The sequence below is a fragment of the Catharus ustulatus genome, chromosome 20 (genome assembly GCF_009819885.2).
Source record: "Catharus ustulatus isolate bCatUst1 chromosome 20, bCatUst1.pri.v2, whole genome shotgun sequence".
NCBI lineage: Eukaryota > Metazoa > Chordata > Aves > Passeriformes > Turdidae > Catharus > Catharus ustulatus.
In genome coordinates this window covers 6,387,354-6,412,180 of record NC_046240.1, presented here as the reverse complement: position 1 = coordinate 6,412,180, position 24,827 = coordinate 6,387,354, and the positions used below count along the sequence as shown (strand labels likewise).

The window sequence follows — 24,827 nt, the reverse complement described above, 5'->3', positions numbered from 1 at the left end:
ACTTGTGCAAGTCTGTTTTCTTTTGAATTTAGGCAAACAAATCAGATACGAGCTTGTGACTTGTAATCTGATTCTTCTGGTGTCCTGCTTGTATTGTTTGCCTTTTGGACAGTGCTGTTTTCACATTTAGCGACTTTTTCAGGAGATGCTTAGATTACTTCCTTGCTAGTGATGATAAAATCAGCTGTTTTCTTCCTATTAAACAGCTGTCTATGCTAAAATAAAGGTAATCTTCAGGTTTAGAAGCACAGCTGGGATGAGAACAGGATTGATGGTGATTCTCATTAACTTTTATATAATTTTTGCTGAATTATTTATTTCTGAGACATTTCGTTTTTATAGAAAAGTTTAGGGAGAGCACTTTCCTTTTTAGAGATGTTCTGTGTAATTAAAAAAAAAAATTCTGGAAGCTTTGGAAAAAGATGAGTTATCAGTTGTCTTGAAACGCTTGAAGTTACATATATTGTAGTTTAGACATTCTGCTGGGCTGCTTCTTATCCAACCACACAGTCATTGAATGAAATTTCATTATCTGTTTTTCTACTTTTCTACTTTGAGCTTTAAACCACCTTCTGTTGATGTGAGACTGGTGTGCTCATCAGTTAATATACAGCTTTTATTGCTGGGCCCTGCAGGAATGTAAAGTGAGACTGTGACAAGGCTGAGAGATGACCAGTTTCTAAAAGCAGTACCAGTCATCAAAATAACCCCTTTTCCCTCTTCTTTCTTCCTTTATTTCTGCCCAGCCACATTTCCTGCCCCTAACACAGCAAGTTACAGCTCTTTTCTAGATGAAACTCTAACAGTGCTTCTGTGAAGTTTAATTTTCAGTGACATGACTGAGTCTGTAGCAGGGCAGGAGTATTGGTCTGAGAGTGTTAAGATGAATGTAGGTGGCATCTAGGGCAGAATTTGTCTGAAATTTGGACAGTTCAGAATGGTGTTGGCAAATCTTGGAGGCATCACCTGCTTCATCTGCACTGTTCAAATATTCCCAGATTCTCTACAGGCAGGGGTGGAGGAACACTTCAGGCAATCTTTCCTACTGAAGACCAGGGTGATTATTTTCTAGGATTGTCTCTTTGCAGATGAAGTCAGGCTAAAATGGATAATTGCAGAGACTTGTACCAGAAACCCTGTGGTTCCTGTGAAATGGAGTTGTGTGTGTATTTAAGAGCCTCACTGGAGGGGAAAAGAAAACATGGTAGTAGGAGTTAAGTGGTCTGTTTTGCTAACAAAGACACTGTTTCTAGAAGGCCTGAGCTCTAAACACACAGCCCAGCTTGTTCATGGGAGACCCTGCTCCCTGACAAGATTATGGATCAAGTTTGCAGCCTATCTGTAGGCCATGGTTTATTCTGTTAGTGCAGTCCAAAGGACAAAGAAAAATCAGTTGCATTTCTGGCAATGTATGTGGCAGCATACCTGGAGCTTCTCTAGCAGAAATTACATTTACCATATATTGTGAGCACCATTTTATATTGCTGTATGATTCTGTTGGCATGAAATTCTATTTTTGCTTTGAAGCCTTCAAATATATGTATGATTTTAAAGTTTTATTTGTATCTTGTGTGTATATGTATGTATATATATGATAATAATGAAAATATTTGCCTTAGAAACTCAGTTGTTCCAGTAGAAGCACTGAGGGTTGCTACCTTTTTTTGTAAGAGGTAATATTGCTAAAAACATTAAAGTTATCATAACTACCTAAAGCTCTAGTAATAGAACAATGACTTTTAGATAGTTCCAAAATGCATTTGTTGGAGAAAAAAAATCTTTTTATTAGAGAAAAATCTTCTATGGTGGAAAAATTGTATATTTGGAGAAACAATTGGGCTGGGTTAAAGATGGAGTTTGCTTATGCTTGGCTTTGATAAGCTGTCTGGGACAACATGAAAGGCTGCTGGGAAGATTTGACATGCTGCTGATGCAGAGCAAGATCAAAGGGACATAAGCACATTTGTTGAACATCTAATTAATATTATGCAAGTGAACTGGTTTTCTTTTAGTGCTCTAAATTTCTGAGGTATGAAAACCATACAAGTGTCTATATTTGTGAAGCAGCTTAACCTTACTGCATTGTTTTTTGTTTTATAGACCAGGCAATTGGCATGTTGTACAATCCCAGTCACCCATGTGTCACTTTAATTTAGCTCCAAGTCTTTTAGCTATATTTCTTTTTCTCTTCTACTTCCTATAGTACTGCCTGTGCATCTAAATTAGGCTTTGGGATTGCCAACTGTGTTGCCACGTCAACATTCAAAACAGTGGCAGTGTTATCACTGGTAATGGGAGTTGCAAATGTCTGGCACAGAGCAAGTAAACAAATAAAACCTGACTTTGGAGTGCAGAGTGAGATCACAACATCAGTTTGTGACAGGAGTAATAAATTAGAATGAAAAACAGGTAAAACGTGGTTCTGTGTCACACTTTACCTACAAGACTTTTTGCTTCTTGTAGGCTGCCTGTGCTCTGTGTGCTTTTCCTTCAAGAAACAAAGCCTGTGAGAACAAGTTTTGTCTGTTAAAAAGTTTTGACTCATTCTCTTGAGCACTGTCAGTGCTGATAATTTAGTGAAGACTTGTCAGCTGGGGCAGCTCTTAAGTTACATGGTTGAGTTCAGCTTGATTGGATGTGCTTAAACCTGTGTGCCAGTTAAAATTGCTCAAGAAGTTATGTCCTGAATTTTAAGTGCTTGTTTGTGCAGTCTAAGTGATTGTTATACTAAATCAAAAGAATAAAAAAGTATTTCTTTACACTTAAATTTATCCTGTGGGTTTGCATCCATAGCCATGTATTCAACCAGTTAAGTTGGAATAAAGCTGCTGTTTGAAATTACAGAAGTGAAATCAGGAGGTTATTTTGTGCCAACCAGTTGCTGCATTCCTGTGGTTCACTGGCTTCTTTTCCCCACAGCAGAAATTGAAACAGTTGCTGGCAGATGAGTGAACCACCTTGAAGTGCTCAATCCTTTCTTAGGAGGATTTGGAAGGAAGGGGAGATGACAGCAAGACACTGCTGGGAGGACTGAGCCCAGCAGATGATGAAATCCCAGTGGTGGGAGCAGATGCACTGGAGTTTCCACTCCTGCATGGTGTGCAGCACTCAGTCCTGGTAGTTGATGGGCTGTGGTAGTTGCCTAAGTTGAGTTTGTTGCCAAAAAATGGTGTAATATGTGACTCCCTGGGATAATTAATTCAATTTTACAGCTGCTTAAAGGAGAGCAGAGGCGTAAGGATTTGCAGCTTCTGTTTGAGTGCAGGAATGTGCAGCACTGCTGAAGCTCCTTGGCTTGTGATCCAGCTTTTCATCTCATTTTGCACTGCTGCTCTTGGCTGTAACTTTCCCTGTCCCTTGTGTGGCCTGGCTCTCAGCAGTACCTGCACAGAGAGGGGGGAAGGCAGTGCCTGTGCTCTTGGGGTCTGTGCTGTGTGGAAGGTCAAATAAGTTAAATAGCACAAAGTTCCTGGGGATTTGTGTAGGAATGATGTTGGTACAGGCAGAGTTTTTAGAAGTTCTTGCTGTGGGTGTATAGTAAACTTTACTGAGTGTTGGCAAATGTCTATTTTTGGGTTTATGACTTATCTAGAATTCATGTCATTTTTTCCTTCTCAGCAGCAGAGGGCACCTGTGAATACAATGATGCTATGTGTTCAGTAAATAACATTCTTCTGTTCTGCACTGGTGTATCTGAGGCCAATGCCAATCTTTGATATCAAGTTAAATATTTCTTACAAGAACTTTAAAATAGACTTCCACATTATTTCAAATCTTTGCTGTTGTGAGACCCATAGTTCTACTTGTCATTTGTTTGAAGCATTGAAATGTTTGAAATGTCAATCCTGGACCTGGAAAATGGAAGGCTGTTAAAAACTTTTAATAGCAATACACAGCTCATTTGTCCTGCAGTGCTCTGTGAAGGCACATGATACTGCTGGGATAGTGTTCAGTTTCCAGTTACAGGAGGGGATAAGATCTTCTCAGAGCTCACGGGATGTTCCACTGACTTCTGCGGGGGGCTACAGAGGTTTATTTTAGTTTCCTTCCTTGCCTCTCTTTCTGGGAATGTCAGTTTTCTTTATGTATTACAGACCATAAGTTAATTAAAATTTTGGCAGTAAAAAATGTCTGGTGTATTTTGACTCACTCCAGGAATGGAAGAGCTTTGGCATAAGCTTTCTGGAGGAATCATTCTTGGAGTAACTTATTTATTAGAGGATCTGAAAAGCGCAATGTCTGCATGACTGAAGTGCTTTCTGATGGAGGTGGTAGGCTGTGGGAGTTGAGAGCTTTGGCTGCTTTTCTGGATCTGCCTAGTGCTAAACTAGATAACAAGATAAACTCAATTTGACAAGACAACAGCTATATCTACATGCCTGAGTTTATCCAACCTGAGCGTTGGGCACAACATATATTACATTTGGGGAAAGCTGCATTTGTAAAAGAAACCCAACAAAACAAACAAAAAACCCCAAACAAGTATAATCCCAAGAAACAGCTCCTGGGTTTTGGAGCTGTAAATGTTGTGACACAGCTGATGGTATTTCCCATGTCAGGTGACACCATGCAACTATTGCTTGCTGAAGGTTTTATTTGGGATATGAGACAAGCACTTTGCAAGCTGACCTAAAAACATTTGTTTTCCTCAGAAGCTAAACAGACCCACTGCTTCCATTGGCTTGAAGAGAAAATGCAAGGGCAGGTTTTGTTGCAGATGTTCTGCCAATGTTATTTGATATTTGATTTTCCTCTGAGCTCTCAGGACACCAGCACTGCTGTAATGTACACCCAGGCAGACAGCCACCCATGGGTAATCTGAAGGCATCCTGTATCTGAGATATCTCTGCACATGGGATATCATGCAGCTCATGTGGATCTGTAGTTAACAGAGAGACTCTGATGTGAACTTTCAGCTGTGAAGTTTAACAGAAACAGGAACTTCCCAGAAAATTGTTTTGAGGTTTGATTGGTGTATCTGCACAGATGGTGATGTGAATAACTAAACTGGTGTGAAACAGCTCTGTCAGTAAATGCTGCTTCTAGGGATGGCTCAACTGCTGTTTATCTCAAGGAATACAGGAAAGCTTTTCAATAGATCCTGGAGAGAAGTTGTAAAGTTCAGGTTTGTTCAGTGGGGGTCTGGCTTGTTCCTGCTTTATTTTCTCAGACTGACAGCAGCAGAACTAATCTGATTTCCAGCAAAGGAGGAACAGAATGGCTTGAGTTCTTGTATTTCTTGATTAGCAGATGTGGAACTGAGCTGTTTGCTGGTGTGTTCTCAGTGTAGGTGTTCCTTATCTCTGATAATGTCCATCCTTATCTCAGGTTTGTTTACCAGGCAGATTCCCCCTGCCCTTTGCTCCACTGTGCCTCAGGTATCAGTCACTACATCTGAAAAATCCTTCTGTAAGAAGTGTGACTATCAGGGTGTGCTGGAAAGGGAGGCTTTCCTCCTGCCTGTGCCTTTCCTGGCTGCCCAGTGCTGCTCCCAAAGAGCTGCTGTCTGTGTGCTTTTGGGAGCTAGCAGCCCACTAGATGGAGCAGGGGGTACAGATGGCTCCAGAGCAGGCACCAAGCCAAGCTACAGCACTCAAGGCTAAAATAAAATGGAGCAGGAAATTAGAACAGTGGTTGGCCTGCTTTAAGCTTAGCTGTTAATATACAAAAGTGGTGAGAAGAGCTTGAAATCCACTGGTGTATAATTAACTGCTCGTGTGTGTTTTTGTATTGTAGTTTATGTGCTGGAGTTTGGTTGTTACAGTGATTCTGTTGCTCAAAATATTGCAGTAATTAAGAAAATGACTTAAAATGTCTATCAGAATCTTACATTCTTGAGTTTTTTCTGGCTTTTAAAACAAATCCAGTCTGCTGAAGCTTTTGTGTCCACACTGACTTCATGTGGATTTTCTCAGACAGGGACTTGCTTCAATAGCCAAGTGTATAAATGGAGCATCCCACTGTTTGCAAAGCAACCAGTCAAAAGTTTTCTCAGTGAAACACTTCTTGTACAGAGACTGGGCAAGAAGTTGGATTTTTGGCTTGATTTTCTGTAGAAGTTTCTTGTATATATTCTTGGTTGTTTGAGTTTCATCCTATGTGAGGGATGTCCTGCTATGTGGTTGTCTTTATATTAAATGTTATAGCAGAATGTTTGAAGAGTTTGGTTTTTTTAAAGTTTTGTGTTGGGCTTTTGGTAACAAATTGCAGGGATTTTGTGTGCCTGAGCCATAGTGCAAATTTGAACAGTCCAGGAGTGTCAGGGGTAAGACCATTGCTGCTGCATGTGTTGATGTTTGCTATCAACACAGCATTCTTGACAGCTAAATTATCTTCATAATTTCAGGTACCCTACTTACTAAACTGAGATCTAGACCTGTAGTTCAGTGTAAGAGCCATTTGAAAATGTTGGTCTTGTCAAGTGGTTGATTTTTTTCACTTGTTTTACAAATCAGTTTTCTGTGCTGGTTTGATTTGCAGGTCTTGCCACTTCCAGGTTAAACACTTGTCTGATAGCTCAGTCCTCTTTTCAGTCCACGAGTGATGTGTGTGCTCTTTGGCAACTACTTGGAGGTCACAAGGTCCTTCTGAATCTACATCTTAACTTTGGTGTGGGACCTGCATTAAAGAATAGAGCTGGATGAAAGCTGTTCAAGGAGAGCCTTCAGACAGTCCTGGTGCCAGGAAAGGCTCCTTAATGAGCTGGATCTCTGTCCTGGCTTGTGTAGGAGGAACTTGTAATTCCTCTTGAAGGCATCACACTGGTTGGATTTGCCATTCTAGCAGGTCTGTTTCTCTTTCTCCCCCTCAGGCTTATCAGGAGTTTGAGGCAGAGGACAACATACAGATGAAGGGTGTTCCAAACTTGGTAAAAGCCATCAGACTTGGGAGGTAAGCTCTGACTTTTGAACAGGCAGGGTGGGCAGCTTGGCTGCCTAATTCCTCATAATGCTGTCAGCAGACAGACACTCCAGTTTCTCTAGTTTACTGTTATATTTAATCTCCCATTTTTAGGCTTAATCAGTTTTCTGTGAGAGAACTTTGATCAAGATTGGTACCTCAGGTCATTAAAGGTGTTAGAACATTGACAGTGAGAAGTTTGCACTAGGCCTTGAGTTTGAGTTTGTGGTCATGTTCCAGGGGGATGCCTTCTCATCACCCTAAAAGCACCAGAATATTTGCATTTTATGCTCATACTTATGATGCTTGAGTCTTCCTATTTTTTCCACATATGCTTATAAGAGTGAGTGATGCAACTTTTTTGTTGCATGTTAATTTTGCACATGTATTATCTTAAACAATGTAATCTTGCAATGTAAGGTCTTCCTTGATGTAACAAGGCTTTGTGAAGACACATTGCAACAGAGACAATGGATACTTTTGCTTTTAGTATATATATAATGAAACTAATTTTTTCATCCACCCATAAGAATTTGATATCTTAGTGGAAAAAGGTCTGAGACAGAAATATCAGAGGAACTTTTTGTATTGTTACTTAAGTCAGACTGATAGGAACTATGTCTGCTTGGCACTTGGCAGGCCCAGCATGTGGCAGGCAGTGCCAACACTCAGCTCTATTCCTCTTGGGTGTTACCAGGCCAGACTTCCACTCTTTTGTATGCTGGTGTATTAAAATGGAACTGATGGCAAGTCAGTTTAAAATGTGTTTCTGGGTGCCAGTGAAAGACATTTTGCTCTCCTATTTAGTTTCCCCTTACTGCTGATGGGAATGTTCCTTTAAATTCTTCTGACTGTGTTCAAGTCAGTGGTGACCTCTGATCCTCAGGGAATAGGTGGTCTCTTGCACAGTGTTTAATTGGAAAAAGAAAGTGTGTTCTGTTAGTTGTGTTGGCAAGATCTTATCTTGATGGGAGGCATATTTTGGGTAGAATAAATTTCTGGTGTGCTGTGGCTCATCCTGCTGGTATTGGAAAATCCAGTTCTGAGGACTGCTGATGTGGTGTCTGTTGAGGACATGTAACTTAGTGCCCATCCTCTTCTGACAAACTTCCAGCTCTAGGAGTGTCATGTACTGCACAGCTGGAAATGACTGCCAGAAGAAGGTGCTTAGTGTCAGTTATATCATCTCCTGGGCCTTTAATCATTTTAACCTTTGTACCTAATGAAAACAGTGGTCAGATCTAATGGAGATATCCCCCTTGACTATGCAGCAACACTAGCTATGTACATTTCAATGAACTATTTATTATAACTGGGCCATTAAAGTTTTAAAACATTTTAATTCCTTTCTTCACAGATGGAAAAAGTGGTGTGCTTCTTTATGGAACCTCAACCCTCTTGCAAGAGTGTGTTGTATCCATAACAGTGGGAAATGATTTTGTGGATTTGCTGAAGGCTGGTTTTGGGCAGCTGCATAGAAGGGTGTTGGCAACACTGATGTGGTGTTAACTTTTATTAAATGTACTGTTGAGTACTTTCTCAGAATCCACTTGCAGAATTCATCCCTAGACACAAACTCACTGAACAGTGTTGGGTGCATCACCCAGCTTTGTGTGGGAGCTCTGGGCAAAGCTGAATTGAGCCATGACTTCACCACCCAGCACAAAGCAGCAGGGAGGCTCCTTGGACACTTTGCTGGAGAGGGAGCTGGGCTCAGCAAACACGGGGCCCATCAGTCATGCAGTCTGCATTTTGTGCTCTCCTGTTTTCCCAAAGCAGGTTTAGCACAGTGGAAAGGTTATGAGGGAGATGCTCTGGGAGCTGTGGTGTGTGTACAGCCCAGGCATGGTGTGCTCACGTGGCAGCTGCTGAGTGTCTCTGATGGGCAGCTTCTGACATCTCATAACTCATGACTAGGATGTCAGTCAGGCAAAGATAGTGGATGAAATATGGTCTGTCACATCACAGCTTTGTTAATTGTAAGTTCTGACTCTTGTTTCTGTAGTCTCTTACCAAAGGCTTCCATAAAACTGCACTTCAAGTGTACAAGGAGACTTAAAGCACCTTGTGCCTCAAAACAATAAACTGAACTCTTCCATTCCATAGTGTTCTGCATCACATAAATATGTATTTTTAGATGCATGCATTGTGCTGCAAAGTACATTTTTCCCTGTTGTGTTATAGATACTTGTGGCTCCCCTGCTGCTATTTGATCCAAAGAGCTTCTGTTCCATTTGATAACAGGGCAGAAATGGAAACATTCGATCTGTTATAAATATTTGATGTAATATTTTGGCCAGATATTTATAGGTGGACTGCAAAAGGTTGTGTCAAGGAACTTAATGTTCTCGTAAGAGCAACATTAGATAGGAGTCCAGAATGTTTATACAGATTTGAGTAGGCAGTTACCTATTTTGGTTCCAGCATTTGACTCAGGCAAAGACTTTTTTCCATTAAAGCATACTTATGATAAAATGCTGTGCCAAAATACAGATACATAGATCAAAAATAAATGGTATATTGGGAATTAATTTTCAGGAGACCCAGTTGGCAACATGAAAATATGCAAAGATCTTGGCATTTGTCTTCAGATAGTGTGTGTCTGGCAGTGACTCTCTGGAAATGTGGAACTATGAATTTGAACTTTCTCAGGGATATCTAAACCTGGGCAAGTGTATATAAGCTCAGTTACACAATTTGATACACATGCCTATGTCACATAAATATTGTGTTCAGAAATACCTGAATAAAAAGATGGAATTCACATCTAAGCAGCAAAAATGTTTTGTGTTTGATTAATGCAGTAAGTTCTGTGTAGAAGGTTCTGAATTTTGGTAGTTTTTCTGCAAATTAATTACATTGGGATATCACAGTTTGTTCCAACTCAGTTTCACAGCACACACAGATGAGCTGAGCTGCTCAGTTTGTTTCTTCTCCCTCTTATAAGAGCTTACTGTCTAAAGTTCTGCTAAATCTACTCAATGTGTTTTTAGTTTCTTGCAATACCTACAGAAGTATTCAAATGTTTTCTCTTCATTGCCTTAATGCTCAGTGAAGTGTGATTGAATGCCAGCAGAAACCTTAATTTCTGTACACATAGGGTTTGAACCTTGCCTATGTTTGTCCTGGTTAAACACCTCTGGAAATGGTGTGAATGTGTTTAGGGATCTGATGTAGGCCCTTAGCTGGAGCCCGTGGCTTCATCTGGGATTGAGTGACTTGGCCTCTGCCTCTTCCTGCAGTTTCCATGTGAAACAATCTGGATTGGGGTGAGCAGTAAGCTGGCCTTGAACAGAAAAATCCCCTCTTACTGGCCTAGCAATCAGCAGGGGAAAATAGGGCCTGGGCTCTTCAGGGGAATGCAAATTGCAAGATTGTGCTGCTGTTGATGTACTTAGAAAGCTCAGTGGTAAGAGCTTAAAAACACAAACACTGACATACTTTTTATCCTGCTTTGTGCTGTTCACTACTAGGAATACTCTGATCTGCTTGCTTAGTCCATGGCAAGTCAGTCTCACTTACTACAACTATGAATTTAGTTTTAATTCCCTTTTTTTTTTTTCAGTTAGCAGACTTGAGGAGCGGGAGGCAGAACTCAAGAAGGAATACAATGCACTTCATTCAAGACATACAGAGGTAGGCTGTTACACCAAAATGATTTTGGGGTATCTGTAAAAATGTAGATCTGTGGAAAACCTTGTGTTTTGAGCAATTGGGAAAATTATTGAATATTTTGGTTTGTACACTGAGTTGTAACCAGACTTCATTTGGTGATGTAGTTTTCTTCATTTACATCTAAATGTCTATTCTGTTTCTCAGTGTTTGATTACACATCTGTCATTTTTATGGTTTGGTCAGATATTGAGAAATTTTAAAAAGTAATTTGTTCTTCTAATAAACTTCAAAGAAATACAAATGAAATCACATTTTCATACTCTTTTTGTCAATTTTCTGTGTTGGTTTTATTTGTACCATTGAAGGAACAATTGCTTTCAAAACCTGGCCTACTGGAATTTGTGATTGAAAGAGTTCCCTTGCATACCTTATTGATAGCTATTGAAAATGGGATTTGTTGATGAAGATGGAACAAGTTTGAATTTGTTAATTTAAATAAATAAGAACCACAATGTTTAAGTTGTGTACAAAACATAAAAACAGGACTTGCAGTGCTTCAGTTTTCAGTAGCAGGTTGTGCCTAAGTCATATCATATTTTGGTGGGGAAGTCACTAGGTCCTTTGAATTATTCTGGTTAATCTGGAGTCCCACTTGAGCACAGTTCTCCTTGCTCTCCTTGCTTTGCCTTTGGAAGGTCAGAGAGCTGGTTTTAGATCCTTGCTACCAGAGAGAGCAATGCCATGCTCACTGCTCCCAAAAGACCCATGTGGGGAAAGGAGAAGCAGATACAGATGTCAGATTTAGTTATCTTAAATACTTCCAGCAACTTTAAGTGTTGTATCCTGGCAGCAGCTGAAAAGTGAATTGGAACCATGACCAGTCTGTAGCACTTGTGTGACAAGACTTCTGAAGCTCTTAAAAATACTCATTTATTTACTGAAATCCCATTTGTTACTAGATAGTTGCTTTAGAATGGCACATCTGTTGAAAACTGGAGATCTAAATAGAATGAGAAGTGACAAATCTTAGTGCTGCCCATTGAGGTCTGGCATCCTTTTGATCTGGAAGTACTTCAGAGTATTGGGTGCTTGCAGAGTTCTGGTTATTGCAGTTAGGATCTGTGGGTTCTGTCACAACAGAACTGGCAGATTTTGATTGAATCCTGTTCATGGAGTTCAAGATTAAATGTATTGGGTGCCATTAAGTCAATGAAATGCTAATCACATGTTCTGAATATCTTTTTACATAGGTTTTGCTCCAAAATGGACAACAGCCTCTGCTGGTTAGATTCCAATTTATTAAATGCTTTCACATCTTAAATTCACTTTCTTTGGTGTAGGGAGAGATGTTTCCTTGGGTTTTCCTATTACTGGGGTGACTGTCCTTTCTTCATACAGAAATAATTTGTAGTGCACCATGGTATCTCTGTTCTCCTAAAATCAGAGCTCCTGTTTTCTGTACTTCTCCTTTCAGTATGATTGCTTCCTTGATTTTTTGGGGTTTTTTTTTTTTTTGGTTTACCAGACTATAGTGAATCTTGCAAAGATGCACCTCCTTAAAGAATAGAACATCTCAACATTTTAGTGCTGTATCTGGTGCATGTTTGAGACTCAGGGGTGGAAATCCTTGGGAACTGGAAAGGACTGGCTGATAATAATGCCCAACTTCCCGTTCCCTTTGTGATTTCCTGCTTCCCTTTCTCCCAGCAAATCCTAACACTTTAGGTCTGTGTAGTAACGTTTTTCTTTTAATGCAAGATATTTTGGCAGATATCCAACTTTCATCATTTAGATTTAGCAGTTTATTAGCTCAAATATTTCTATCAAATACTTGGTTCTTAAACTTTTTTCTTCCGTGTTTTACTAGGAAGGGATATTTCCTTCCTTCTGCCTCCACTGTTGTCTTTACAAGTGATCCATCTTTGGTGCTTACTGAAATGGCAATTGTTTTTCTTCAATTGACCAAATAATGAACAGAGCATTCAGAAAGATTTTTATTTTTTTAAATTTAACTCTAAGATGCTTACTTTGACAGATGTCATGTTAAAGATGCAATGTGACTGCAATTTTGTGCAATCTTAATTTCTAGCAATTTTTCTCTCTTCTCTCTTCATTATTTGTTTCCTTCCACCTCTCACTCCCTCTTATTCTTTATTTCACTGATGAATATTTCAGAATTGAATGTTTTTCTCTTCTGACTCTTGACTGAGTTTCTGTATCCATGTCCCTCACATTACCCACCCTTCAACCCTCCCTCCCTGTCTGTGGCTGCCTTTGCTGGAGTTCAGTGCCCAGCAAAGATACTGGCTCAGCACCCCAGGGAATGTCACCCATTTTCAGTCCCAATGGACCAAGCCCTGCTGAAACTGAGTTGCCCTGAGTTCTCCCAGGGATGTGAAGCAGAGAGCTGAATCAATCCCTCTCTGCAGTGTGTGTTGTGCTGAGGGCTGGGAGTTCTTGGAGCTCAGCCTGCCAGAGGCAGGGTCTGCATTGCAGTTCCAGCACTATCCTGCCCAACAGAGAGGTGTGTGCAGCTGCAGAGAGTAGGGCTGCCCTGGCAGGGGACAGCCTGGGGACAGGTTTTACCCTCAATCACCAGGGCTGCCCTGGCAGGGGACAGCTCTGGGGACAGGTTTTACCCTCCATCACCAGGGCTGCCCTGGCAGGGGACAGCTCTGGGGACAGGTTTTACCCTCCATCATCCTGCTGGTCAATCAGTGTCTGCCTTGCTGCCCTCTGGAGAGGGAGTTGGGCTGCCTGCTCTGAGTGCAGGATATCCCATTAAGCCTCCTTCCCACTAAGACTGTACTTGGGCTAAGTGGCTTGGTTCTAAATGGATTAGGGTGTGAGAACCTGAGCAGTTGGGATGGCAGATTGGAAGGTGGGGTGTAGCAGGCAGTGAAGGGATAAAATGTTTGGTCAGAACAGAATGGATGATGGAGCAGCCTGAACATGTTCTGACTTCTGTGCTCTGTTCCTTGTCTTTGCTGTGCTTGCAGTGGGTTTTGATCTTGTGCTGATCATGTGACAAAGCAGTGTGCTGGAGTTCCTGAGGTGGAACTTCTGGAACATAACTATGCAAAGTCTTGTTTCCATCTTCTGACTGTAGAGGACCAGATGCAGGAAGCAATGAGTGCCAAGGGCAGTGTGCTGGAAAGCAGAATGGTTGACAGCAGTCTGGCACAAAAGTCTTAAAGTCTTTGCTCTGACTTAGAAAAGAATTCTGTTAGTTGCCTCTTGTGTCTCAAATACTGTTCTGTTTAATAGAATCTGGCTTGTTTTTGTGCTTGGATAAAAGCAGGCCTGTCTGTTCTTTGTACCTGTGAGGGCTTTTTTGCCTTTGCTGCTGAGATGATGCATTGCTGCTGGTGCCTCTCAGAGCAAGCCATTCAGTGTGCTTTTGCCTGCTGAGTAGGAAGTAAAGGATCTTTCTTTGTTTTTCTGCAGAGTTAAAGGGCATAACTTCATAACTATGACTCTGGCTTTTTAAGGGCTTGGCTGAGGCATTATGTGTATTACTCAGTTGGAAAACTGAGGTAAAGCAATACTTGAGATTTGCTGGAGAATTGACTGATACCTGTGGCCTCTCTCTGCACAGGTTTCCAAAATAAACCTCTTTTTTCTCTACTCAAGGAAGTTATTCTCTCTCCTTTGGGAAACACCAGGCTGAGGTGGTTCGATCTCTTTCCCTGACACAGAATATCGGCTTAGTTTAATGAAGCATAATTGGGCCATGGAAGTTTCTCAGTGTTCTGCACTGATACAACGTGACAGAACAGTGAGCCTGGCTCTGGCATTGGGAATGGACTTTGTCAGGTTCATTAGGATCAACATATCCTCAGCAAGTCCCTGGCCAGGGAACAGGAAGAGAAGGCTGGTTGAGGTGTCTATGCACAATTGTAACTAAGCATGGACAGCTGTCACATTGTCTGTGAGATTAGACTGTGGATATCAGTTCAAGCAAATAGTTTTTCTAAAGCCTTATGCTGAGCATTAACAGCTTGATCTATAAAACCTGGATTTAACATCCTTACATACTAATGTGTCTGCCAGCATCACTGTCTTGTGTGTGGATAAAGATGCATCAAGCTCTCCAGTGGGATTGGTGTTTTTACTTGGGTGAGAAACTCACCACAAACCCTGGAAGGAAAAAAAGTACTTACATGGAAGTATGTTTAGAACTTTGATACTGAATCAAGGAGATTGTAGAAATATCTATTACCTCAATAAATCTAGATTATGTGGGACAGAGAAAGATCTATATACACACAGCTGGGTGCACATTCCCAAAGGGAGGAGCTGCTTGTGCCCAGCCTGATTGGATCTGCAGGATAAGCAGCGAGGGCTGCAGCACTGAGCCTGGTCTGACAGCCAAAGAATTACTGAAACCTGTCTGGGGGAACTAAAGCAGTGACACAGAAAGGAAGGAGGAGTGAAAGAGCAAGGAAGGTATAAAGGAGATGCTCTCAGCCTGGTTAAGGCAAAGGTGCAGGTAACAATATCCCCAGCATGGCATATCCACATTTGTTTGTGACAAGTGCCAGGCTTGTGTACACTGGGAGTGGTTGTATTTGTAAGGGTAGAAATGAAATAAGTGCCAGGGTGTTAATTGTCTTTTACTGAGTGCTGAAGTTCAAGAGGTAGAAAAACCTTGTAACACTTCTGCAGTTGTAAAACTTGTCACCTGCCATACGAGGAAACCAATCTGAGTGTTTTTATAAGGTGGAAAGACATTGCATTCAAAGGGAATGGATTTCATGTTCATGCTGTAATGTGTTCAAAAGTGTCTTGTAGCTGGTTTGTACATGTGCCTTAAAATCATTAACACCTAAACTGTGAAATGCTGTTAACTAAGGTAATTCTTCCAAGTTCTGAGTTTATCTTTAATCCCTTCAGCTAATGGTAATTGAGCAATGTGTTTAATTACAACAATGCTGAAGTGCTCTCTGTGTGTGTGATATGTGTCCTTGGAACAGCTGGTTGCATTCAAAATACTTAGACTTCATGGGCAGCAGAGCAAATTGTCCATAGTGAAAGGTTATGGATGATTAAATGTTAACTGCAGCTTGTATTGAAGAGAAGATGGGTAGACATAGTCAATTATTTATCATCTGTCCTCCAGCATAACTTCAGTAAAAATTGTGCTGAGTGGAGAGCAAATCAATCCATTTAGGTCTATTTTTAAGTCAGTAGTATTAAAACCTTTTTATTTCAACAGCTGAATAATCTCAAAACAGCAGAACTTGTAATCAGATTTTGGGTCCTCAGAATTCTAGTGCATTAATTCATTACATGTTTTTTGGATCAGAGTGGCACTTCATGGATATTCCAAGGCTTGAGGGTCACTTAGATTAAAAGGATTTTTGAATGTCATCTGGTTCAAATCCCAGTGGTTTTGGAGCGAGTCTTCAAATGAGCAGTTAGAGTGGGCTTGCTTCCCAAGAAGCTGCAGTATTTATTACTTCACCCATCAAATTAAGTTTGTGGAAGTTGGGAATTCAGATACCATTTCTTACAACTCTGCAGCACCAGCTGTGGAACTCCCATCCCATGGGGAGGGAGGGTGAGGAACTCATTTCTTTGTGAATGCTATTCCAGTATTGTCAGCTTTTATCCTTGGATCCCTGGGTTGGGGCAGAGAGTGGCCTTTACATGGTGGTACCAATGTTGAGATTTTTTTTGACACCACAGGCACAAATAGCCTGGATCTTTGGAGAAATTGCTGTGCTGAACTGCACATGCACATGGAACCTTATGATTCTATTGATCTTAAACTGTCATGCAGCCCTGCACATTTTGTTTTTCATTTTGTTTTTGGGTTCCTATAGCTTATATGTATTGTGCTGAAGTATGTGATCTACAGATTTGCTTATTTTATTTTCAGCATCATTTTCAGCTGCAGAGCAATATGAACTGAACAGTCCTTTAAATTGACCTGCCCTCCAGCCTCTGTGGGTAATAAATGTGATGAGACATTGCAGTAAACAAAAGAACAGACTGAGAGGAGGGAAGAGAGTAGGTTAAAACCATGTCCTTTGCAAAACATGAAAGTTCTGTGGGTTTTCCTGACCCTGTTCTCTCTTCCCATGTGTTAGCAGTTCCCTGGAGAGGTACTAGACACTCATCTTCTGTTCACTGGCTGAAAACACAATAGTTGTTCTATTTAAAATTTGACTTTAAGAAACCAAATGGTGTGCTGCAAATGGGAATGTTAGTAGGCAGGTCAGAAATACCTTCCTCCCATGAAAAGGGAATGCATGAACAGGATACAGAATGGTCTAATGGTCTAATTTTAAAGTCATGCACTCTTGGGGTATGACCCCAACCACCCCCCTTGGAATTTCTAATCTGTCTGCATTATAATACATTTTTATAAAACTATGTAAAGGAACAATTAGAATACCTAGTTCTGGCTGCTTGGTTAAAATGGAAAAAAACAAATGTGGATAGTTGAAGGTGGAGCTTTCAGTCCTTTTGTTTGCCTCTGTGTGAGCAAGCATTAAAAAATCAGAAAACAAATGGGATGGCCTGGTGCAACACTGCGTTTTGTTGGAGGATAAGTGTTGTAAGCTTTTGACAGCAGTCCAAGTATATTATATAATGTTTCTCTGAAAATAGCATGATATTTTGTTCTGGTCTGAATTATATTTATTAGTTCAGGTGAATGCTGGTAAAACCAACATCTCTGTGTAACCAGCACTTAACATAAGTTACTGTTTTGTAGAATATCCATCAGTCAGGATGTCTTAAACTGGTTTGTTTGAAACTAAGAATATTTATTCCTATGTGGCTAATGCTGGCAAGCAGCATTTGAGAAGATGGCACTAGCTGAGGTTGGTGGCATCTGAAGGTCACACTCAGATACATGAAAGCTGTCTTGAGAGTAACACATAAATGTAGGTTTCCAGGTCCTGCTGAGTTCAGTAGTCATGTGTGCAGCTGTCCCTAAAAGAAAAGATTATATAAACTGGTTGTACAAATGCTTGGTAATATCACTATTCTGAAGTGTTTGTATACTCTGAGTAGAATAGCAAAGAAATTAGTTTTAAAGAATAGTTGTTTGGGTTTTTTTTTTCCTAGAGGAAGCTGTTAAGATATGACCTGAATATGTCTCAGGAAAAAAAAAGTACATTAAATTCATCTTCAGTACATCTGTGATTTTTCCTCTTTTATTGTTCCTAGAGCCCTGTTCATCTGTGAACATGAATGCTGGAAATGCTAATAATACCAAATTGCACATAGGCTTTTCCTCAGGCTTTCCCAGTTTCAAGTTCAGGGATGTGTGTCCAAATGAAGCCTTGGAAGGATGCAGTGATACCTGGTCCTTCTCCCCATGCATGTCCTGGATCAGTTACTGCTGAGAGCAGCATCCTTTGGCTGTGGCAGTAGGGGCTCTAAATAAATCATGACTGCAGGAATGCCATGTTGGTCTGTACTTGTCTCTTGTGAGAGAGAGAGAGAGCAGAGCTCGTCTTGAGTGCTAAAAATCCACAACCCCTCTGTCCTTTTAATGAGATGTCAGTCTAGATAATTTAAAACCAAATTTCCCTTGTAGAAAATATAGAAATCTTATTTGTACTTTAGAAGAAATGGGGACTTCATATTTCTGCCTACAGAAATAATCTCATTATTAGCCTGTGGATTCAGTGTTTAATATTTGAGGGGCATATTGTCTGACCTTCACTGTACTTTGCAATTAGGCCTGTAGTGCCTGTTATGTATCATGTAAAAAATGCTGTTATCTGCTGGACATAGAGGTCTCAGACTCCAAAACTGATTTGAACATGGCACTTCTTTTCCAAACTCCTGTTTGAAATATTGCATGCACTTTCTTTACCCTTAGGGTGTTTCCTGTGCATGAATGTACAAGGAAGTTCTCCAGTATTTTTAATTTATTATGGACTTCTCTTCTGGTTTGTGGTTTTACACACTGTATAATTTTGCTTCTTTCTTTGTTTCCTTAATGCCTCTAAATGCTTTTACTATGTAACATTACAGGGGGAGAATATATTGGTCAAGAACTATGCAGTTGTAGTAAGAGTAAATGTTACTAAAAATTTGTTGCTGTTTCTGTCCTTTTAAACAGATGATACACAATTATATGGAGCACTTGGAAAGAACCAAACTTCATCAGCTAACAGGGGGTGATCAGCTAGAATCCACAACACACAGTAGAATTAGGTAAGCTATTTATTGCTCTCTCACCCTGAAATGAGAAAAAAAAATTCCATTCATTTGTGTTTGCAAGACTTTGTTCTTTAATCCTACAACAACGGTTCGGCTGAATCAGAAAGATTTGTTGCATGATTAGATTGCGGTAAAAGAACAGCGTAGAAATCCGTAGAAAGAGGCTTTTACTGTTGTGCTGCTAAGCGTTGAGATCTACTTCCTACATTAATGAACCTTAAACCATTTCAGCTTTTTGGGGGTGTTTGTGTTGGGGCAGGCAGGAGAATGTCAGCGGCTGTCCCGGCACGGCGTGGCCGCGCCTTTGTGCGCGGAGCAGTGCAGGTGCGTGCCTGGAAACCGCTGCTCCTCAGGGCTCGCTGGGAATAGATTATGCAGATTTGGGAGCTTTGGAACCTCTGAACCCTGCGTGCAAGGAGGGAGAAGCACTCTGGGGCTGGCTGAGCCTCTGCGCTACTGCATCGCCGCTGTGAGGAGCGGCAGGGGGAGGAGGGCGGTGATGTCATTGCTTTGGAGCTGCTGCAGAAGAGTGGAACGCGCTGCTGCCGCTGCTGCTGATGGCATTGTTTTTGTGGTGGCGGCTGAATGACAGACTTTGCCTACAAAGATCCCCCCTTGGCCCCTGCGTAGCCTTCTCGGAGTCGGCGTTCCACCATGCCAGCGCAGCGCCATGAATCCGGGCTGCATGCTGCTGTTTGTGTTTGGCTTCGTTGGCGGGGCGGTGGTCATTAACTCAGCCATCCTGGTGTCGCTCTCTGTTCTGCTGCTCGTGCACTTTTCCATTTCCACTGGGGTGCCAGCCTTGACACAGAACCTCCCAAGGATCCTCAGGTACTCTGAACCACTGAACCCCCTCTTCGTGTGCTCTCGCTGCTCCTCTGCTTTCTGTTCCGCTTTTTCAAACGGATTAATTCGAGAAATAAATTACATATAAATGTCAGGTTTTGTTGTGAATGTGTCTATGATTGTACAGAGATACAATCTGTTTTTTCATTGCCTTTTATTTAAGGTCATTTATGTATCCCTTCTGTGCAAAGCTCTCAACATCAGTTCATTGTAACCTGCTGCAAAAGCTGCAGTGTTAATGTCAGATAAAGCTCACGTTCAGTGTATTGTCAGGTGCTTGGCTGATCTTGTGTAGCGTAAATGTATGCAGCCTGAGGCTTTGTACTATTAACCTGCACCTGTTTTAACCAAAAGGCTTATGTAAGATCAGTTAATTGATGTTAAAACCACGGTAATTAGTCGATCATGTTATTTTCCAAAAATCTGATTATTGGTTGGTTCGGGGGAAAAAAATCTTTCATTATTTAAGCATTAGAGTTCTTAAAGCCTATTCACTATTGTTCAGCCAAATGTTCCCCTCTCCCCTGTTTCTGTACTTGTATGGCAAGTTGCCAGCTGTCTGTCCCCAGTCCCTCCCCCCCAGGTTTGTCCTACGTGCCTGGAGCAGTAGCAGACACAAATGCATTAGAATATTGTGGCTAAAAGTAGTCTTGCTGTGTTTTAATACTGTAATTACAGATGGAAAACAGCTGGAAAAGTTTTAAAAGGCAGCTTTTTGGTCTGAAAACTTGACATGTTTCACTTGTGGTTATAAATTTAATAGTATATTTAATTTAAATGGGAAAAACGCAGGAAATAAGTGTTCTCTGAACAGCTGTATGACTTTCCTCCTTAATTCTTGGTGCATGTAGACTTTGTATGGTACTGTGCTTTTAACTTGGGGCTGTGAGCACAGAAGTGTTGTTACAAAGGTTAAAGCAAATCAATAGATGAAAGAAATACCAATTTATACCAGTAACTGATAAAAAACTTGAATGAATATTTAAATATGAAGAAATAAAATAAATTCAAAGTCAGACTCTGTTGATTCAGCTAGTTAGGAAGGCTGTGTTTGTTTAAAAGGAGGGGAAACACAAACCCAGAACAAATATTTCCCAGCTCTAAAACAAATCAAAACCAAAACAAAACCTCATATTCAGTAACCAGTCAGATGGTTTAAGAAGTAGATTTCTATTTTTTTTTTTTCTTTTTCTCCCCTGGAGTACTTAATGGATTTGAGGGGTTTGGGGAAGCTATGCTTTTTCCTGCCTTTCTGATTTGCTTTAGGAATCATAAATTAGAATTCGCTTTCTGAGTCTTTATTCATTTTTAAAAAGAGATAAAAATATAGGATGAAGGAATCTAACTGTAGAAGAATTGGGGTTTTTTTTAACACTAGTCAGATTTTAGAACTGAGTATCTAAAAGTTCCTAAAGGTTCCTGTAAATGCTTCAGTGCATCACTTCAGAATATTAGTTTAGGCTTTTAAAATATTCTGCTCACTGTGGCATTTTCAGGTATTTTTGGGCACTGGGGAAGCAGAAGAGGTTCTTTGCTTTCTACTCAACAAGCAGTGAAATAAATTGAAATTGCTTCAGTCGAATTGGATCACTTCTTTTAATGCAGACAGTCACATAATAAGATGAATTTCCAAAATTAGTCTCTTTTGCAAACTTCATTTACTGTACAGCATGCCAATGCACCTGACCTCTGTTCTAACACATCAAAATGTGTTTGTTATAAAATTTCTTTCAAACTAATCTGGAAAAAATAGCGATACCACATATGAACTGTGTTGGTGCCCATTTAATATTCTCTCCTTTGAGGACTGCAAAGCAGATCAGCTTTGTGGCATGTCCTGCAGTAAGGAAATGTGCTGGCCCCATAGTGCAGCCCTAGCAGCCACTGAAGGGCAGCTTTTCTTCCTCCTTTTTGTTCCTGCACTTCTTATCCAATGAAATGGTCTCAGCCCTCTTTTGACATAATCTCAGCTTCTGTGCTTGTCTTTTGTTCCCCACATGCCTGAGAGTTGTGGGAAATCTAAAGCAAAGCAGGACCTGTTACAATAGTGGGAATCCTTGGAATCCACTGTGGGCTTTCTCATTCCAGCAGTTGCAGATGCTGGAACATTATCTGTTGTTTTGAGTTTTGTAACCCAGACTGATTTTGCTTTTCTCACTTTGCTGCCTGCTTTGTTGTGCTAAACTACTTCACAATTCATGACTTAATTTGGAATAATTTTTCTGAAAGGCCAACATAGCTCCAATGTGAGAGTTAGATGCAATTACCCTTGTGAAAAGGAGCATCTTTGTACACCTGGACTAAAGAAGGTCCATGCCAATTAGAATTGTTTGCTGTTTGAACATTGTGATTTTGACACTGTAAAATTTTCCAACTAGAGTTTACTGATTAATTGCTAAGTAAAATCCTTTCTTCACTAACTTTTCTTCAAATAAACAAAATCAAAAATATGTCCAAAAATGCTTAGCTTTTGCTTTTCAGCATTCCCTGCCATATATTTATTTGCATGTATTTTGTATGCAGATACTAATTCTGCCTAGGTTATATTTAATTTGTGAAGGGCCTTGTGAAAGAAAGCACGTGTGGTTGTGACTTGACTTTTTATAATGCTAAAATGTGAAAACTATGCCATCACTTCTGCACACTTTTATCTTCTACCTCTACTATACTTAAAGCTGTGCTAGTTGATTACAATCACTTTTTTCTGCATTACATTGTTCTGCCTGAACAAACACTTTGCTTATCTCAGTTCTAGGCCTGGCTGATATTTTTCCTTTTCGGGGCTGGCCACAGCATCCTATGAATGGCATTGCACACAATGGTTTTGTCTCTTGCTAGCAGAGACAAATGAAGCAGGAAGAATGAATCCTTTTGTTCACTTAGCACGCTACTGACCTGGGGATTTTGTGTTTCTTTTGAGGGTTACTACATAAACCTTTGGAATTGCCAAATGCGATTTGCCATAGGGACGTAGAAAGAGTGAAGAAGTGAAAATTTGGGATGAAATAATTTGCTTTGCTGGCACAAGCTTTTGTGCTGCTTTAGGGTGAAGTAGAGTGTTGAACTGATCTTGGGTAAAACTACACAATTTTTAGTTGAGCCAGTTGTAGCATTGGTAATTCCCTGACCCAGTTCTTTTCTCTTACACAAATCCTTGTAATTTCTGTGATCTTCAGGAATAAAATACCCAATGATTTGAGAAGAGGCTTACTGTTTACAATTTTGCAAATGCTTCAGTTGATGATTTAGCTGTTGTAGAAATTATGTGCTTATATCTTGGAGAAAAAGGTACAGAATAGTATTTTCAGTGGTGGCTGCTGAAAACTATTTTCAATCTGAAGTTAGGAAACGTTTTTGTTTTATGTTTCTGTTGGTGTTTCATTTCTGTAAAACTTTTGTTTGCTACAGATTAGCTGCAGTGTAAATCAATAACTGCTATTTAAAGCCATGGAATTGACTTGGCAATTGTGAAATGAGGAATTATTGGGTGCTGTGGCACAGTCTGGGAGTGCTGCACTGTGCATTTAATGGATGTTTGAACCTGGAACTTCTCCACTTCCCTGCTGATTTCAGAGGCCTGCAGGAAAACAAACTGTGGCACATGTGAGATGGCTGATGAACCCTGCCTGTCTTTCCAACAGGAAGGAGCGTCCAATATCCCTGGGCATCTTCCCATTACCTGCAGGAGATGCTCTCCTCACGCCCGAGGCTCAGAAGGACGCGGCAGAAACACCTGCAGCAGAGCACTGGAAATTCCACGAGCTGAGCCAGCCACGCTCTCACACCAGCCTCAAGGTGAGCACAGCCTGGGTGCCAGGAAAAACTCCCATAACAGCTGGTAGGTCTTTTGGAGAATGGAAAAAAAACCAAACTAAATTGAAAGAGAGGAGGTAGATCCCTAAAATATCTCTGTGTAAGCCGAGTGTGTTGCTTATTCCAGTGAGCTTTGAGGGAACTTTCCTAGTACAAGGAACCAAGTTTTGGGGGCATTTTCCAAATGGGTGATAATAACAGTTTAGTTCTCTTATTCTCAACAGTGGGTCTTTTCTTTCTGACTAAGGACTCTTTCCAAAGGTCCTAACTTGTTTCCCCACACTAGATAGTGGGAACAGTCTAATTTGTTTTATTAATGCTGCTTTAGAAGGAAAACTTTGGTTACTACATGGTAGTGCTCTTCATACAGCCTCTGCCCACTACCAGGTGTGTGGTGCAGGTAGACACAGAGCTGAGAATGACCTCACTGTCCTAAATCAGTCTGTGATCATGACTTCCCTTAGTTGTAGCTTGGCTATAATTCCTGCAATTGTTCTGTGTTCCAACTGTGAGAGGGTGGAATAAAACAATCTGCAGGAGTGGAGGAATGGGTGCAGCGGGGTTGGAGTGTGAGTCTGGCAGTCTAGGGTGCAGTCACAGCACAGCAGGAGGAGGATCTGCAGGGTGAAGAACTCCAGAATGTGTAAATCCTCCAAGATGTATTTCTTGATGAGGTTTTTTGGAAGCCTGTGGATGTGCTGTTATTTCTGGAAAGGCATACAGCTGAGAAGAGTTTCCTCTTAAGTGAACTTAATACCTGTCTAGAGGGGAATATTAACTGATCAGAACTACAAGAACTGTGTGGGGGTAATAGGAATCCATTTACTTATCATAGAGGTCATAAGGAGATAATGGGAAGAGTAAGCAGTGGTTAATTATAGGGCTATCAACGTGACAGTGTGTGTTTGCTTCTAAAAATTTGGCACTTAAAAAGGATGCCAGTCAGGAGGTTGGATCTTGAATATGTCCAATTCCCTTTGTCTTATGTTATTAACATCACTGAATGGGCAGATTTTAGGAAAGCTGACTGAAATATAACTTATGTACAATAAATACAAGTTATGACTAGGAGTAGGTGGAGATGAGGTGGAAAGGGAACCTTGTGATTCCATCTTTCTCCTCAGAAAATTGGTTAATCCATATTGTCAAAATAGGCTTCTTGGTATAATTCTTATAAAAATAATGCACTGCTAAAAGCAGAACTCTCAAAAATAGCACAAACTGTAGTTATGCAAATCTGTTTATTCAGAATAAGTTCACTGAGTCCAAAGCAACATATTTACTTTGTATGTGTGAATGCCAAGTACTTCTGAAGTGAACCTGTTGAATAATGTTGAAGTCAGAACCTGTTTGAATATATTGAAGTCAAAACCAGCATTTGAAACTTTTTTCTCTAATACTTTTCTTCTGAATATTTTTAACATCCTGTGCAGGGCACAAACAAGATTCTGCTACTTTGTAGTATC

The 24,827-nt window shown here is 40.5% G+C and overlaps 1 protein-coding gene across 12 annotated transcripts in view; it reads left to right on the top strand.

The window, feature by feature from the left end:
* Positions 1-24,827, top strand: part of SPAG9 (sperm associated antigen 9) — a 61,682-nt gene that overhangs the window by 6,570 nt on the left and 30,285 nt on the right. For 6 of the 12 annotated variants that reach the window (XM_033076848.2, XM_033076847.2, XM_033076852.2 and 3 more), the window contains exons 3-5: positions 10,466-10,536; positions 18,602-18,696; positions 23,190-23,343. In XM_033076848.2, coding sequence (XP_032932739.1) covers positions 10,466-10,536; positions 18,602-18,696; positions 23,190-23,343 — 320 coding nt within the window. Of the gene's footprint in view, positions 1-10,465; positions 10,537-18,601; positions 18,697-19,104; positions 19,534-23,189; positions 23,344-24,827 lie in introns of those variants that run through there. The other 6 variants (XM_033076855.2, XM_033076856.2, XM_033076853.2 and 3 more) reach the window with 5 other exon arrangements.